Genomic DNA, 19,080 nt, shown 5'->3' on the forward strand with positions numbered 1-19,080 from the left:
TTCACCATGTATTCATCTCAAGCCTTAACTCCTTGCGCTACACTAAGTCGTTCAGGGATGAGCGATCATTCCGCAGTAGAGTGCTTATCAGCATTTAGATTCAATCCTTAGCCATAAAGAAAAAAATAAATCTCAGCAGTTTCAAACTTCACCTAATCAATAGTTAATAAAACCCTAGTTAAACATACAGTATGTATTACATGCATATTGCCATAAAAATGTGTCTGAATAATTTTACTGTCATATACTGAAAAACAAGTATCAAGTGTCAGGTAGATTTTCATAAAAGGCACAGTTATTTATACTGCTATAGACTTGAGGCAGGATGATATTGAAGCTTGCTTTTCCACATTCGCCTTGCTCTAGTAAACAACATACAATAGTGTTTTTAAACTGCATTCATTCTTGTTGCTTTATTTGGCTTGATTTCATGTGTTTAATGATCTCTGGCCATTTGTCTTTTTCTTCTTCAAATGTATGCAGTATTACCGTCTTGCAGAGTTTCTGTTTTTCACAAAACCTTGATAATGTGAGTCCATTTCACAAACTATGTAGATATGCACTGCAAAAAGCTTAGGAGGAGCGGCACAGCACAGAGAAGCTACTTCAGGAGCCCTGCAGCTCCACACAGACGTCAGACCTACAGACCATGTCCCTTCACTATATGCCAAAGCTGTTATTTTTTTTCCCAAAACAACATGTTTTAATAAAAGTTCTATTTTTCCCATACTGTCAAACACATTCATTACTTTGAAGACCCAGCCAAAAAGCAAGATTTCCAGTACATAATACATTCTCACTGAAAATTGGAGTTAAAGCAACATACACGCTGGGCACACATTTTGGGGTATAGTTCCTTAAATACATTCGTTTCTAACTATAATTAATGGTTTACTAATTCTGTTGAATATGTTTTCATTTCTTTGATTATCCTAATTTTCAAATGATTAGTGCTGTTTTCATAAATCAGCTTTCCTAAATTTTCTATTAATATAGTTGGCTGGAGCTGGGCATGGTAGTGCATGTCTTTAATCCCAGTACTCAGGAGGCAGAGGCAGGCAGATCGCTGTTAGTTCAAGGCCAGCCTGGGCTACAAAGCGAGTCCGGGACAGCCAAGGCCATACAGGGAAACCCTGTCTTGAAAGATAAAAATAAAAAAAAAACCAAAAACCAAAAAACAAAAAGCAAAAACCAACCAAAATAAATAAATAAATACACACACACACACACACACACACACACACACACACACACACACACAGTTACACATAGTTGGCTGTTTTCTACTAGAGCCTCCAGGATTGTCTGGACATTTTATAACTTGAAAATACAAAAGATTTTCTTTTCAAAACTCATATTCATAAAAACATGACTATTTCACTTACTATTTTATCACCATGGCTGCAGCTGACAGGTAATGTTTAATGACAACAGAGCTGTGCGTGGTAGCAGGAAGTGCCTTTCTACCAGTGTAAGTCTTAGCATCTCATCGTCTACAGTATGGTACTTCTTGTGTTTTGGTAAAGCACTATTTAACAATTTCCTTTTTATGTCATTTTTAATAATTTTATTAAAAATGAGGATTGGTTTTCAGTACTTATAAAATTTTAAGATAAAATAATATGAGGCTTCTTTTGATACAGAATGTTGGCTAACTATAAGTGAAATTAACTTTATTTACCAAATATAACTGTTAAAATATCCTTTTTTAAAAGATTTATTTATTTATTAGGTATATAATGTTCTGTCTGCATGTATGCTTACATGCACAGAAGACAACACCAGATTTCATTGTAGATGGTTATGAGCCACCATGTAGTTGCTGAGAATTGAACTCAGGACCTCTGCAAGTTGGGGCTGGGGGTGGGTGGTGGTGATCATACTGTTAAAAACAATAAAGCAAAGCTGGGTGTGGTGGTGCACGCCTTTAATCCCAGCACTCGGGAGGCAGAGAGGCAGGTGGATCGCTGTGAGTTTGAGGCCAGCCTGGTCTACAAAGCGAGTCTAGTACAGCCAAGGCTACACAGAGAAACCCTGTCTCAAAAAAAAAAAAAAAAAAAAAAAAGCAGGCCAGGTATAATAAAAATACAAAATAAACTGAAATACAAGCACATTTTAGACATAAATTAGTTCATATTTCCCAATAGAGTTTGAGAATAAGACAGTCTAGTACCTTCAATATTCCTTTTTTAATTCTTCATTCCTACACTCAGCTACTGTTCATAAGGTTGACACTGACTAAGTCAGATATCAGTGAATCACGTTCGTATGTCCAGGACAGCCAAGTTGAGGAAGGCTTCACAGCTGGGTGTGGTAGCTCACAGCTATAAGCCCAGCATGTGGGAGACTAAATCCTGGGCTCCTATAGAGTAAGGCCAAGGCTAGCCTGAATATGTTTTAGCAAAATCTCATCTCAAATTAAAAAATCAGGTAAAAAAGGACTGGGGTACAATTCAGTAGAGTTTGCTAAGCATATCAGGTGCTGGGTTCCATCCTTACTACTAGGGGTGGAATTGGAAGAAGAGCTGAAGTCAAAATGGTTAATAATCAAATATACAAATATGTTTACCTTCTAATCCTATCAATCAGTTTAGTCATGGGAAATTCCTAAACTACACTGGGAAATGATACAATACCTCTACACAGAGAACTCTTCTTCTCTGTAATAGTTAAGGTATGGAGAAAACACTAATTTCAAGCAAGGCTTCATGAGCTCACAGCAGTCACAGCTCCTCTGGGGTGTCTCTATGGCAGGGTGGGTCCTTAGCATTCTGCTCTCAAGCCCAGGGATGCAGCATTAATGTGACCCCTGCAGCTGCAGCTGCAGCTTCCTTCCTGCATCTCAGAAGCTCTGGGTATCCACACACTTGCAGCTCTGTTTAACATCAAACAAAAGACTGGCAATTGGCCAAGAAGCTTCTGCCGCTCCGAGGTATATTCTACCCAAGGGTCAAGATTTTCTAAATTAATTAGGCCATGAAATGATGTCTACTGCCTTAGCATACTCTAACAATGTAAAGTAAACTAAATTCTAAAGTCTAGTTAACAAAAATGCAAAGCCACTAAAATATATGTTATAAATGTTCTTATAGAGCCCTGTGAAACTAATTTCACTCCATTAAGATGATCCTTAACATTTCCTCAAAGATTTACCATTTCCTCAGAATTTTACCAATAGCACGAAAACAAACAGAACTCCTGCTCCACTGTACAGATTTAACTACACTTACAAAGCTTCCTTTGAGCATCTCATGCACACTGCTAACCGAAATCAGGGATGAATGCTGTCAGCACCTGCAGCACAACGGCTGGCATGACCTATGGCTATGAAGGGGGACAAAGACATTCAAGATTTACCTGAGTTTTTGCTATCTCTAAAGCAAACATGGTTATAAACACAGAACATATAATTCTATAAACCAAGAAACTGTTCCATAATATGTGAGTGGAGGTGGAGGCTTATATAAGGCCAGGGTTCCATCAATAGCAGCAACTGGCTAATGCTCAGCTGTGACAAAAAGAAGTACCTCACCGTAGCAGGCAACAATAAGAGAGCATGCCCTGTGTGTGAAAATCTCAGAAAACACTAATCGTTTCTGTTTTTTGTTTGTTTGTTTTCTTGTTGTTGTTGTTGTTTCAAGACAGGGTTTCTCTGTGTAGCCTTAGCTGTCCTGGACTCACTTTGTAGTCCAGGCTGGCCTCCAACTCACAGAGATCCGCCTGCCTCTGCCTCCCGAGTGCTGGGATTAAAGGCGTGCGCCACCACGCCTGGCTAGAAAATACTAATTTTTACTGAAATCTTTACCTACCTTTAAGCTTCTCTTCCTTCTGTCTCTTACAGGTCTGATCACTGAACGAGTAATTGTCTGAATGACTTAAAACTTTAACAGACTTATTCAATAATCAAATTTTAACTATGCTAAACCTGTAAAATATTAAAAGACCTGAAAAAGCACTGGGCTAACTCTCTTCCCTTTGCTGGGTATCTTCCTACAGGTAGCTACAGACAATGTGGGAAAGGCCCCACATGCTCTTCATCACAAAGTGTGGGTCTTAGGGATACTTGGAAACAGGGGTAGTGACACGTGCCCGGCACTCAGGGGATGAGGCAGGAGCCGGCCTGGGCCACACACGTGCCTGGCACTCAGGGGATGAGGCAGGAGCCTGGAAACAGGGGTAGTGACACGTGCCCGGCACGCAGGGGATGAGGCAAGAGCCGGCCTGGGCCACACACGTGCCCGGCACGCAGGGGATGAGGCAAGAGCCGGCCTGGGCCACACAGCAAATCCTATCTCAAGCCCCTACCAAGGGCAAGTCAACACACAGGGATGTTTGGGCTTTAAATGCCCATTTCTGCTCAGCACATGTAAAATTTGAGGATTAGTTAGCAAATACATAATAAATAACTCTTGAAAGGGTCTTCTCAATGGCCTCCTCAATGTCACAACCCTTAGAATCAAAAGTAAAACAACTATTATTTGTCATAATTTATGATCAGGGAAAGAAATTTCCTTCACACAGCAGTTAAAACTGTAAACTCCTCTGCATATACCACATGGGTAACAAATTGTTGAACACTGCTTGTGGCCTGAATAAGCCATTCCTAAGTAGTAACAAAAATAGACAAGACCTTACCCCTAGTTACCTGAAATGGACATGGACATTACATTACAAGGAGCCAGCAAGGCTTCCAACCTATACTATTTTGGACATAGGATCTAGCCTTGCGGCCCAGGCTGACCTCTAACTCAGAATCTTGCCTAGCCTGCAGAGTGCTAGGAATACTGGCATATACCACCTGGCATAGCTATCTCCAAACTGCCCTTAAAGTGTAGGATACTTTATGGGGGAAAAAAGCCTGAAATATTGAGTTGGTAACACTCAATGTTTGGCATTTACCTCTCAGGATGTAGAGGAGAATAGAACCACAATGAGATAAGGAAGATTATCAAAACAATCTTTCAAACAAAGAAACGTAACTCATAAGAACACATTTGTGAAAACTATACCATTTCCAGAAAACATTAACTTACCAGTAAGTGCTGTAGCTACTGCAATCCATACACACTGTGTGCTGAGCTTTCTCCTGCTTTTCCGATCTCTTATGGTTGAGTAAGGGCACCTGTGCATCTTCATAATGTTTTTTTGCATGGCCATTCACATACCTTACAAAGCCAAGTGAAATTTTTATTTTAATTTAAATATTGCTTTGGAAAATAGTAAAAGATAAAATTGTTAACCAAATTAAAATTAGAAGTCTTGAAAAAAATAATCATCTGGTGATATATCAAGCTAAAATACTTACAAGTATACTCAAATATGCAATTCAATACTACAGTCAATTTTTAGTTACACCTAGATTAGGACCAAGCAAGAAAAGGCACTGCCTACCCAAATTGGCTTCAATGCTATTTATACTATCACTAAAGTCTATTCTGATGCTTTCCCTATAGTTTTTTTTCTTTTAAAGGTTTTCTCAAATTGCTTGAATTATTAAAAATTAAGTAAATAAATAAACTCTGTACACTAAATTAAACAAACTCCTTTCACAGAGCCATATGCCCTTAAAGTTGCAACTATAATGTCAAAGTCAGACAATAAGTACAGCAATCAATGTTCTCCTGGATACGGCTTCAGATCTTTCCTCTGAAAGCCTCAGCACCAACACTCGTAGAAATGCATTTGTTTAGAATAACCCAAGCAAAACACAAACCAACTTAAGTTTAGAAAAACTGCGATCTCTCCATGTGAACAAATATAGCAGTGGTTGGTTATATCTCTATCAACTTCATAGCTTCCTAACTCAGTTTTAATAAACCATGTTTTATTGTATGGAGGATGTAAAGGACTGTTCATGCCGTGTGTACAAGCAGACACCAGTAGATGACCCGTGGCAGCAGGTTCCCTCCTTACCTGATCCATCCAGAAAGATCAGGCTTGGTCTAAGTGCCTTTACCAGATGAGTCATCTCACTAGCCCTAATAAATCATTTTATTATAAAAGGGAAACAGAAACCAGAGTATCCACAGGCATATGGTTTGCACCTAAATTCATCTAGCCTTTTTATATAGACTGTGGAATGCTGTCCCTGGCCTCAACTAGAAATCCCTTAGGAACCAAAGCACCCTAATTCCTTGAAAACAACAAGTCTGCAAAAGGTGGCAATTACTTAAAACCTCAACTGTAAAAAACATGCTGGTTCACTGGCACCAAAATAAACAGACTTAGAGAGCAGGCGGATTCTCTTAAGGTGCAGTAGTTAATCAAGAGCTGCGCTTGTCCTGGGGAAGGAATGGGTAGAACACGGCAGCTGAAGTACAGACCCCACCTCACTTTATCTTACACCCTCCCCAACTTCAAAACCAAAGATCCGGTCTCCCCAAGTAGACTCAGTTTTAAAATAAAATAACAATGGTATGTGCTTAACAGTAGTCTTTTTTTCTTTCTTTCTTTCTTTCTTTCTTTCTTTCTTTCTTTCTTTCTTTCTTTCTTTCTTTCCTGTTTTTCAAGACAGGGTCTCTCTGTGTAGCCTTGACTATCCTGGACTCACTTTGTAGACCAGGCTGGCCTCGAACCCACAGTGATCCTCCTGCCTCTGCCTCCCGAGTGCGGGGATTACAGGCGTGCGCCACCAGGCCCGGCTGACAGTAGTCTTTCAAAGTCAGGCCTTTCATACACTAGTTGTATGAGCTCAGTGAGTTAGCAGCACTTGTGTGCTTGTTTTCTCCTCTGTGAATGAAGGTTTCAATGCTCGTATCACACAGACTGTTAGACAATTAAGCTGGCTAGAGTGGGTGTGGTCATTACGCTAGCTAGAGTGGGTGTGGTCATTAAGCTAGCTAGAGTGGGTGTGGTCATTAAGCTAGAGTAGAGTGGGTGTGGTCACTTCACTAGCACTTTGCCCTATACACTTAACTACTACTTATTCAGAATCCAGAGACAAACCTACTGCTTAGAGAGCAAGCACTGCTGATATACTACTGACAGAATGTGCTGTCAGGAAGCACTTCCTGTTTAACTGAAAAGGTGAGCTGGCCTGTGTAAGATCAGTAACCACCTTCACATCCTGTCTTTTTAGCGCACACCGTGAAGAGCGCCTTCCCACAGCAATAACAGACAGCATAAACACCTCAGGGCTTGGGAAACTGATCGTCTTCACACAGAGAAGATCTCAGTTTCCAAATGTACTCTCTATTTAAATTGTTCCTGTGTGGCGGAGAACAAAGGATAACGACGTTGACGTATGGAGATGTGGTGGTGGAGCCCAATAGAGAACGTGAAATTTTGTTAAGAGAAATAAAATTAAGCTAGGCATGTTGGCCCACGCCTTTAATCCCAGCACTCAGGAGGCAAAGGCAGGGAGATGGCTGTGAGTTGAGGCCAGCCTGGTCTACAAAGCGAGTTGTGAACAGCCAGGGGGCTACACAGAGAGACACTGTCTCAACACACAAAGACAAGCAGAAGCACTTCAATTCTGCACAGCTTTGAGAGGTGGGAACGCGAATGCAGTCAGGGCTATCGGCTCCTCCAGATGCCACAGAGTGCTCCATCTCTACGTGTTGGAAGTCATATGCCAGTGGGAAGACCAGGGCACTTTTGAGAAACAAACAAGCAAACTGGGGGAGATTAATGTTCTTGACAAATAGGAAGCAGCAAACAATTCTCTGGGCTTTGGGAAAGCAGGCTGTGATTTTCTAGACTCTTGCAGGTGGGTTTTTCCCTAGTCAAAGGCAAGGGTAAATTCCAGCTTAGGAATGTGACGGACTTGAAGAGAAGCATGGTTAGCAGGCCACACAGGCGCTGGAGAGCAGCCTGATGCCGGCCTCAGCACCTCTGCTGTAATTCTAGTTGCTGTTGCCCAATATGTCAATTTTCAGTAACTTGAGACTATTTGTCTACAAGGAAATTGAATATTCTTTCAATTTAGTGTTTCAAAAAATATGGTGTATGAGCAGACCTGAGGTAAACATGTTACTGTCCTTTACAACACCACCCTACTTAGTTTTTAAATTCTTGAGATTGTTCCTGGGATCTGTGACATACATGGTAAGCTTTGCTCCTTGTGCAATAGACCATGTGTCTAAAGAAGTTAAATTTAAAACTGTGAGAGAAATACATATTTTTAGGTACACTAGCTTTATACTGTTAACGTCTAACTAGTGTATTTGGGTATTATACACAAGACTGCTAATGTTAATGTCATCCATCAATAATTACACTTTTATCACTGACCTTTATGGGGATTTAATTTATTATTTGTCTTTTGTTTTGTCTTGTTTTTTGAGACAGGGTTTCTCTGTGTAGCCCTGGCTGTCCTAGACTCACTTTTTAGACCAGGCTGTCCTCGAGCTCACAGTGATCTGCCTGCCTCTGCCTCCCGAGTGCTGGGATTAAAGGTGTGCCCCACCACAAGTATTTCAGGCTCCCCAGACCTGGGGACTCTGAAACCACAGCAACCACAATTAAGATACACAGCACTGTCTAGAGGTACTCTTAAGTGTGCAAGGGCAGATATTCAATTCCAGTACTCAATGTGAAAAATCAAGATAACTGAACAACAAAAATGTTTGTTTTCATGTAATAAGGGTTTAAAGTAACAACTGGAAAATAATCTAAATAAATACAATATAGATTTAAATTCCTGTGATTTGGCTGATATGTGACTGCTAAAGAAATTCAAAGTAGATTATCGCCTTTTCTTCCTCTTTCCTCCCTACCTCCTTTTTCTTTCTTTCTTTCTCCCCCCGCCCCTATAGTTTTTGAAAGATCTCATTCTATAGTCCAGGCTGTCCTAGAACTCACAACAGTCTTCCTCCAGCATGTTAAGTTATAGGTGTGAAAACATTCTGCCTAGCTCTCAGAGTAAATGATTTCTAAAGCTAATTGGCAGTCCTTGAGCTAGTGTTAGAACTATTTAAGTATCTAAGTAATGGCATTTTGAAGGCAAAAGTATAAAGAAATGCTCAGGACTGAAATGGGAGTTCCTAAATCTACATGAAAAGTAAAACATTTGTTTTAGTTTGGTTTGGTTTTGAGGCAGGGTCTCATATAAGCCAGGCTGGCCTATAACCCCAGCTGATCATAACCAAAGACGACTTTAAACCTCCTGTCTTCCTGAGAGCTAGGAGCACACACATAACTACCACACTAAGTTCTGTGCAATGCTAAGAATAGAACCCAGGGCTCCATGCATGCCAGGAAAGCGCTCTACCAACTGAGCCATAGCCCCAGACTCAAAAGGCAAAATAAGTAACGCAGACAGAAATAAGTAACTACACAGAGGAGTCATTTTCAAAGGTGATTTCATTATCTGTACCTATTTAAATGTTTTATATAAGTCAGTGAAGGAAGTAGATGGGGCAGATGGCAAGTGAGACAGGATCAGCTTCACACTGACACTGCTGGAGTAATGAAAACAGGAGATTCAATTATACTATTCTGAAGTGGGCTTTAATCTTAACCTAGTAAAAACATTCCCTCCCGCCCCCTCCGGCCTGGTTTTTTGAGACAGGGTCTCTGTGTTAGCCTTGGCTGTCCTAGACTAGCTTTGTAGACCAGGCTGGCCTCAAACTCAAAGCAATCCACCTGCCTCTGCCTCCCGAGTGCTGGGATTAAAGGCCTGCGCCACCACACCCAGCGGTAAAAAGATTTTTTAAGACAGCCATTTTTCTTTTTTTGTTTGTTTGTTTTTTTTTTTTTATTGAAAAATAAAATAATTCATATTACATCTCATTTTCTATCCCATCCCATACATCCTCCCATTCCTCCCTCCCTCCCACTTTCACCCCAATCCCCCTTCCCTATGACTGTGACCAAGGGGGACCTCCTCGCCCTGAATATGGTGCTAGGGTATCAAGTCCCTTCTTGGTAGTCCGCTATCCTTCCTCCGAGTGCCATTGGGCCTCCCCGACAAAGGGACATGGCCAAATATGGGGCACCAGAGATCCTGTGAAAGTCAGTCCCCGGTCTCCACTTAACTGTGGAGAATGTTCTGTCCCTTGGTTAGATCTGAGTAGGGGTTTGATGATGGCTGCACGTTTTGTCCGTGGTTGGTGCCTTTGATCAAGCAGAACCCCTGGGCTCAGATCCACCCATCATAATGTTCCTCTTGTAGGTTTCTAGGACCCTCTGGATCCACTCACTTCCCTATCCCCTATATTTTTCTCACCTAGAGTCTCAATAGGATATTCTCACCTCTATCCCATGTTCCTGGTAGGTGCAGATTTTCATGGGACCTGGCCCTTGGGCTAGTGTCCAGTTATAAGTGAGTATATACCATTTGAGTCTCTCTGCTTCAGGGTTAGCTCACTCATTATGATCATTTCTAGTTCAATCCATTTGTCCACAAATTTCAGGAATCCCTTGTTTTTAATAGCTGAGTAGTATTCCATAGTGTATATGTACCACAGTTTCTTTATTCATTCTTCTACTGAGGGACACTTAGGCTGTTTCCATGTTCTGGCTATTATAAATAAGGCTGCTATGAACATGGTTGAGCAAATTTTCTTGTTGTGAGCTGGAGCATCTTCTGGGTATATTCCAAGGAGTGGAATAGCTGGGTCTTGAGGAAGCCCTATTCCCATTTTTCTGAGATAGCACCAGATAGCTTTCCAAAGTGGCTGTACTAGTTTGCATTCCCACCAGCAATGAAGGAGTGTTCCTCTCTCTCCACATCCTAGCCAGCATGTGTTGTCACGTGAATGTTTGATTTTAGCCATTCTGATGGGTGTAAGATGGAATCTCAGAGTTGTTTTGATTTGCATTTCTCAAAACAGCCATTTTTCTAAACTTTTGTTTCAAGATTTTAAGTTTCCTTGTTTCATTTCCCAACCAAATATTACTAGTAGGTTGTCTTAATCACCAAATTTTAATTCTGCATTGCAGCAGAAAAGGATTTCCCCTAAATTTTCCCTTGCTGTATCAGATGACAACAAGTATCCAACCTGAGAGCACTACAGAGAATGGTGTACTGTGACTAACAAAAGTATTAAATACACTTTTAACATAAGGTTTTGGGGCAAGTAGGGTAGTAAATAATAAATATGTCACGTACCTTCCACAGTGGACACTTGAACAAGTCAAACAGACCCAAGGGCTTTTGTTGGACCTGCACACTAATAAAAAGAAAAACACAACATAGCATTTGGATCGTGTTATTTCCATTTCCCCCCGATCTCTAACGGTATCCTATAATTCCATATAAATCCCACAGCTGCAGAATGCTTAGTGAGTGTGCTCACACAGATGACTGTCTACCTATAGCTGCATAGAAAAAGAACTTGAATGCACGTCCATGGTGTTGTACACTTTAACTGATTCAACTCAAATAGCCTGGACATAAATTAAACGTATGTACACTGTTTTATTACTTATTCTCTTTTCTAGTCAACAAGTTAATAGGCTCGTTCTTATTAAAAGCATTTGGTAGGCTTTTTTTTTTCCTCTCTCTTTCTTCAAGTCTCTTTTAATCACATATCTTCACTATTCAGGTCATATGCAAATATACATAGAAACTTTTTGTTGTTGTTGTTGTTTTGTTTTGTTTTTCAAGACAGGGTTTGTTTCTCTGTGTACCCCAGGCTGTCCTAGACTCTCTTTGTAGTCCAGGCTGGCCTCGAACTCACAGTGATCTGCCTGCCTCTGCCTCCCAAGTGCTGGGATTAAAGGCGTGCGCCACCACACCCAGCTATTTAGTTAGAGGCATAACCTAAAGTCACAATTAAGACTAGTTGTAGTTTTCTAAAAGTATCTTCTAATACAACAAATGACATGCACAAAATTCTTGATGATGGTGTTAGCAAAACAACTGTTTTAATTTAAGTATTACAGCTTAGCCAGGCAAGAGTGGGTATGGAAATTCAATTACCCAAAAGTCTAATTATGTGAAAATATAAATTTCATTCTCAATCATTTTAAGAACAGAACAGGCCATAACATGAACGCTTACGTTATATTAGGCCTTGTTATGAAAAGAAGCTTCAATTTACAAACAGGCAAGTTTCAGAAGTGTGACCATACTATCAACGCACTTCCCACAGAAATAGAACTTTTTCCAGACTCTTCTATAAGAAACTGGAGCATGTGTTTACACACACACACACACACACACACACACACACACACACACAATGTTTACAATCTGAATTCAGAAAAACATAAAAACATTAGACCAAAAGGCTTTTTAAATATTTTAATATTAAATAATAATGCCCAAGAGAAGTGAGAAGACTGGAGCGTTGCAGACATTCAAGGAGTTAAATCTGAGACTCTACAAGAACTCTCTAATACTCCTGACTTCACTTCAAGGTGTTGTCAAGACAAAAAAAGGAGCCACGTAGTGTATTTCTTACACTCTTACACCACCTGCACAGCAGGATAATGTGCCATCTATAAAGTAAAGAGAAGGGGAGGGGTGGACTCACATCCTCCGGCCTCATAATAAAAAATTTCCACCATGCGTGGTGGCACACGCCTTTAATCCCAGCACTTGGGAGGGAGAGGCTGGCAGATCTCTGTGAGTTCGAGGCCAGCCTGGTCAACAAAGTGAATCCAGGACAGCCAAGGCTACACAGAGAAACCCTGTCTCAAAAAAACAAAAAAATTCAACTCAATTTTCTACTTAATTTTCTTAAAAGACTTAAACAAGGACTGAGGAGTAGGTTGGTGGGTAAGAGTAGCCACTGCTTTTGCAGAAGAACTGAATTAGGTTCCCAGCACCCACATGACAATTCAGAACCCATCTGTGAATCCAGCTTTGGGGGATCCACACTGGCTTCTGACAGCACTAGGCATGCACGTGCTGCCAAAGCATGCAGGCAAAATACACTAAATAAACACGAATGGTTTTTTAAATTAATTTTATTAATTTATTCATATTACATCTCGATTGTTAGCCCTTCCCCTGTTTCCTCCCATTCTTCCCTCCCTCCCACTTCTCCCCTTCTCCCCTCCCCTATGTCTGTGATTGAGGGAGACCTCCTCCCCCTATATATGCTCTTAGAATATCAAGTCTCTTCTTGGTAACTTGCTATCCTTCCTCTGAGTGCCACCAGGTCTCCCCATCCAGGGGACATGGTCAGAAAAGGGGCACCAGAGTTCGTGTGAGAGTCAGATCTCACTCTCCACTCAACGGTGGAGAATATCATGTTCGTTGGCTAGGTCTTGGTAGGGGTTCGAAGCTTACTGCCTATATTCTCCTTGGCTGGTGCCTTAGTTTGAGGAGGACCCCAGGATTCAGATCTGCCTGTCATAAAGTTCTTCTTGTAGGTTTCCAGGACCCTGTGGGTCCTACTATTTCCCCATTCTTCCATGCTACTCTCGCCTAAAGTCTCAATAGGATGTCGTCTCCTCTGATCCACTTTCTTGGTAAGTAAAGATTTTCATGGTACGTATCCCTTGGACTAGTGTTTTGATATAAGTGAGTATATACCGTTTGTCTCTTTTTGCTTCTGGGTGAACTCACTCATTATGATAATTTCTAGATCAATTCATTTGTCCACAAATTTCACATGAATGGTTTTTTAGAGAGATATTATTGTTAATCTAAGGGAAACAAGATTTAACCAAAGAATGAATGTTAATGTAGTATAATTTTCTTTTTTCCTTTTTTTTTAATTTTTGTTTTTGTTTTTCGAGATAGGGTTTCTCTGTATAGCCTTGGCTATCCTGGACTTGCTTTGTAGACCAGGCTAGCCTGAAACTCAGAGATCCACCTGCTTCTGCCTCCTGAGTGCTGGGATTAAAAGCATGCACCACCACACCCAACTCTATAGTATAATTTTCTAGGCCAGATGGTTTTCAGATGTTTTTCCTGCCCTCCATCACCTGAGAGGCAAGCATTCTACCACACTGTCAGTAACAGCACCTCACTACAGCAGGATACACTGTGTGTGAGTGAGGGCGGTAATAAGTACTTGAAATCAAAAACTACCACAAACACTGCCGCAATGGGGAAAAACAGCCTTACCACCACCATCCCACGCACATCTCAGAGCCTTACCCATCCCCTCACGCACAGTCTTAAACCTACCAACATTCTTAAATTTTAGCACCCCAAACAACGCCTTTCTTTAAAATAAAGTTCATTTATATTTAGCTAATATTTCTGTAGCATACACTGTTATGCTAGGAACTATTACAACTTTCATGACTAGCCCTTCATTTAACCCTTTACAATCCCAGGAGGTATGAACTATATTCAGTTTATCTTAAAGATTAGGAAAAGAAGCCAGCTGTGGTTGTGCACACCTTTAGTCCCAGCACTCAGAGATGCAGAGGCAGGGGGGTTGCTGTGAGTTTGAGGTCAGCCTGGGCTACAAACTGAGTCCAGGACAGCCAGGGTTACACAAAAAACTAAAAAGAAACTAAACAAACAAAAAAAGATTCGGAAAAGATGCACAGGAAGTTATGTATTTTGCCACTTTGCCAAGAGACAGCTGAAATTCAAGCTCATGTGGTGCTTGAAGGTGCAGACTGGCACTGAGCAGTAGGTCTCAAACATTGCTTTCCCAGGTCTTGCTACTCACTTTGCCCATGCCAGCCCTAAATTCTCAGTCTTCTTGACTCATCCTGATAGGTGCCCAAATTATAGGCTTAAACCCACCCAGTAGGAAGGCCTTTCGTTTGTCTGTTTGTTTGTAGCCCTCTTTCGCCTGTACACAGTGTCTCACCGTGGTGGCCAGGTTAATTGGGAACCCTTCAGTTTATTCTCCTGCGTCAGCCTCCTGTGTCAGCCTCCTACATAGCTGGGACTAAAGGCATGTACTACATGTGCCGATGGGCCAGCTGCATTACTTGGTTTCAATTCTGTTTTTCAAAGATACCTTACTATAATGCTTCTATGTCTGTACTTGCAAAGAAATTGTTTTAAAAGTCTGAATGAAGCCCATGGTGGTGCACGCCTTTAATCCCAGCACTCAGGAGGCAGAGGCAGGTGGATCGCTGTGCGTTCGAGGCCAGCCTGATCTACAAAGTGAGTCCAGGATGGCCAAGGCTACACAGAGAAACTCTGCCTCAAAAAACCAAAAAAAAAAAAAAAGAAAGAAAAGAAAAAAAAGTCTGAATGAATAGACACTAACAATTAAAAGCAGTTACATAAAAAGAACAGTACAGGAAAGATAGGTGTGGTGGTGCATACCTTTAAATCCAGCAATCTGGAGGCAGAGGCAGGAGCATCTCTGTAAATTTGAGGCCAGCCTGGTCTACAAAGCGAGAGCGAGTCCAGGACAGCCAGGGCCACACAGAGAAACCCTGTCTCAAAAAACAAAACAGTGAAGAAAAACAAAACAAAACAGTGTAGGGAATGGAAATATATGAACTTGCTCTCACTTCCAACTACACTGTCTGAAGTGTTTCAAAATACATTACTTCTCTCATAATAGCAATTAAATTTTAAAATATTGGCACTATAAATTTATACTAGCAGATTTATAATGTTTAAACATTAGTGCTAAATAAAAACTGAATATTCTAACTATGGATTTATCAAAATATTTTAATATTGAAGTATGTATACACATTCCACATAAGATCCAACAGTAAAAGTATTTTCCTCTTGAAATTGAAGATTAGGTTGGCAACAGTCATTAAGGGTCTATAAATATAAGTAGAAATATAATGAGAGTAACCCACTTTCCCTGAAATTAAGAACAAGGCATGCAATCCTCTGTAGGACTTAGATTTCCAAAGAACAAAACTAGAGTGGAGTTCTTAGAGCAACGGGAGGCAGCTACAAGGTCAGAAGAGTACACCAAGGAAGTCTGCAGGGCGAGACAGAGATGAAATGAGGGAGAAGGCCAATGTGGGCACCAACAAGTGTGCAGATGTGACGGGCAAAGCCTCAAGGGAAGATGGCAGAACCCAAAGTTCAAGGCCGAAGCAAGGAAGACAGTTATGAAGCACAGTGCATTCTTCTCCTTGAAAACCTTTTCCACTCATCTCTTTTTATCTTTGTCCTTTTCTTCTTCCAGGCTGGCAATCAGTCTCTCTTGAACCGTTAGATGAGTAAATTATCTGTTAGTGAAGTGAGTGGGCATTTGTCCTAACAGTTTTCCCTTTCTGCTTAATTACTTTGTGGTTGTTCCCACAAAGAGTTCTCCCTTCTCACTGCCTGACTCTGTGTCTGCCCTGGGCAGCTGAAATGACAGAAGTCATTCCATGCAAATCCACGTCTTATGAAATCCAGCCCTTCCCCTTGCTATTGTTTGGAATGTTTGCTCAAGGGGAGGTCAGCCACCATGTGAGAAGTCTGATGACTCTGAAACAGACAAGAGACTGGAGGAAATGACATCATGGGAGCACAGAGAAGCAATCATTTCTATGGAGACGTGTGAGTTAGGATGTTCTAACTACAGACACTGATGAAATCCTAGACATGTAAGCAAAGCACACAATTACTCTGAATTATTTTGAGTTGCTAGGATGTGGTGAGAGATAACCACCCAGCATGATTCCTATCAGCCAAGCAGCTCACCAGCATTCCTGGCACTAGTGGTTAAGTGAGCAAGGGAGTTTTAAGGGATTCCACCCACCAGGAACTGGTGCTGTCCAAGGCTCAACAACCTCTCTACAGGAGAGGCAGTGAGGGGTAAGGCACAGCAGTCTATTCTCTACAGGAGAGGCAGTGAGGGGTAAGGCGCAGCCGTCTATTCTCTACAGGAGAGGCAGTGAGGGGTAAGGCACAGCAGTCTATTCTATTCTCTACAGGAGAGGCAGTGAGGGGTAAGGCGCAGCAGTCTATTCTATTCTCTACAGGAGAGGCAGTGAGGGGTAAGGCGCAGCAGTCTATTCTCTACAGGAGAGGCAGTGGGGGTAAGGCGCAGCAGTCTATTCTATTCTCTACAGGAGAGGCAGTGAGGGGTAAGGCGCAGCAGTCTATTCTCTACAGGAGAGGCAGTGAGGGGTAAGGCGCAGCAGTCTATTCTCTACAGGAGAGGCAGTGAGGGGTAAGGCGCAGCAGTCTATTCTCTACAGGAGAGGCAGTGGGGGTAAGGCGCAGCAGTCTATTCTATTCTCTACAGGAGAGGCAGTGAGGGGTAAGGCGCAGCAGTCTATTCTCTACAGGAGAGGCAGTGAGGGGTAAGGCACAGCAATCTATTCTGAACTAAGCTGCTTTATATTGGGGGTCTTTCTGTATGGAGCAGTATTACAGAAACTCAAAGGCTCAAATCCATGTATGTTCCCAGCCCTAACTCGGATTCATTCTTTGATGAGGATAAGCACCACTCTTAATTTTTCCCTGTATTACATTTTAAAAAGCAACTCAGTAGGTCAAATCTTCAAAAGTTCCAAAGCACCGTTCCTCTAGAATGCCCCTGCTCTGTGTGGAGATTCTTAAAAAGCAGCGTAGACAATCGAGGACTCCCTTTTCTCCTTCAATCCTTTTGCCTCTCTGGATTATGTTATACAATAATTATTCTGAGAAACTTCAGCTTGTGCTAAAGATTCTTGGAAAATTCTTAATAATTTTAAGAGTAAGATACCTACACCATTTGTTTCTAATTCTGACTTCACTCCAAGAGTTCTGATACTGTGACTTGATTCTCAGTACACCCAGCAATGCCTGATACATACCCTAACCAGAACCCCAAGATTGCTGAGGACGTAGTAGACTTTCTCTTAAAATTCTTACCAGGAAACATGGTTGTCAGAACCTCTGCTTGCATTGTTTGAATAAGGCAAAAGCCTTGATCAATGACCCCTAGCCCTAACAAAAGAATTCCTCCTTTTTTTTATATATAAAAGTATATGGAATAGAATACGTTGCCTTCACAGGAAATTTAATTATTATTTTGTAGGCACCAAGCAAACATGCTATAGTCTTATATCTAATGATCCAAGCATGGACTTTAGAGCCATAATCCACCTTTTTTTTTTTTTTTTTTTTAATTCTACTGCTTTAGCCTAGCAAAGTTGGTTCCAGAGGCAGCTCTTCACCAACAGATGGGACATGGCTACCTCACATGGTTATGGTACGAACTTCATAAGAAACATTAAGCAGCCGGGCGTGGTGGTGCCTCTCTAACTCCAGTTCCAGAAGGACCTGACACCCTCTTCTGACCTCCACAGGCACCAAGCATGCATGCGGTATAAAACATGCACACAGGCAAACTATTCATATAGAAAGAATAAATAAATCTAAAAGGAAAAATAAGAATATTTAAGGGCTAGAGTAGCTCAAATACCAGAACCACTAAAATATAGAAAACTCAGAGACATATGGAACTGATACCAGATCTTGGTTCACCAATCTAATCCACTGAAATATACCTTGGTACTTATTCTGTTTTTGATTGGTTGGGGGGGGGGGGGGGGAGAGAGAGAGAGAGAGAGAGAGAGAGAGAGAGAGAGAGAGAGAGAGAGAGAGAGAGAGAATGAGAGAGTCCACCATGTTCACTTAGATGTGTGGGTCTCTGCAATTTTTTAAAAGATTTGTGGGCACAATGGAGCTACAGCAGTGATGCTCCCTAACAGCAGTGCTGAAGCTACAGGAGTGGTGCTCCCTAACAGCAGTGCTGGGAACCAAACGCCGGCTCTACAGCAGCGGTGCTCCCTAACAGCAGTGCTGGGAACCGGCTCTACAGCAGTGGTGCTCCCTAACAGCAGTGCTGAAGCTACAGGAGCGGTGCTCCCTAACAGCAGTGCTGGGAGCCGGTTCTCTGGAGGAACAGCAAGCGCTCTAACCATTGAGCCACATCTCCACGCCTTCGCCTCATTTTTCATCTAGGGTTAGGGAACCTAGAACTAACCAATCGGTTAAGGTGGTTAGCCAATAAACTAACCAGGGACTTAAACTGACTCAGGTGACTCCAGCCCCTCAATGCTGGGACTACAGATTAGCACTGCCACACCCAGCTGTACGTGGGTGTTGAGGTGCCGAGCTCAGAGCTTCATAACTGTGTGACATGCATCTTACCTTCTGAGCCGTGTCTCCAGCCTGGTAACTGTTATTAGTATACCAACAAACGTAAATGTCAAAACTCAGACTTAAAAATATGATAAAGTCTGGTGTTTCCTTCTTGTTTGAGATGGGGCACCCCAGCGGGCCTCTTAAGCCATCCTTCTGCATCAGCCTCACTGGAA

General features: G+C 41.7%; 1 protein-coding gene across 1 annotated transcript in view; it reads right to left on the bottom strand.

Annotated features, from left to right (window-relative positions):
* The window catches only part of Usp3 (ubiquitin specific peptidase 3), a 79,357-nt gene that overhangs the window by 41,928 nt on the left and 18,349 nt on the right, over positions 1-19,080 (bottom strand). The window contains exons 2-3 of the mRNA XM_051156701.1: positions 11,054-11,114; positions 5,034-5,165 (exon numbers count right to left, since the gene is read on the bottom strand). Coding sequence (XP_051012658.1) covers positions 5,034-5,165; positions 11,054-11,114 — 193 coding nt within the window. The remainder of the gene's footprint in view (positions 1-5,033; positions 5,166-11,053; positions 11,115-19,080) is intronic.

This window comes from Acomys russatus, chromosome 14, assembly GCF_903995435.1.
Source record: "Acomys russatus chromosome 14, mAcoRus1.1, whole genome shotgun sequence".
NCBI lineage: Eukaryota > Metazoa > Chordata > Mammalia > Rodentia > Muridae > Acomys > Acomys russatus.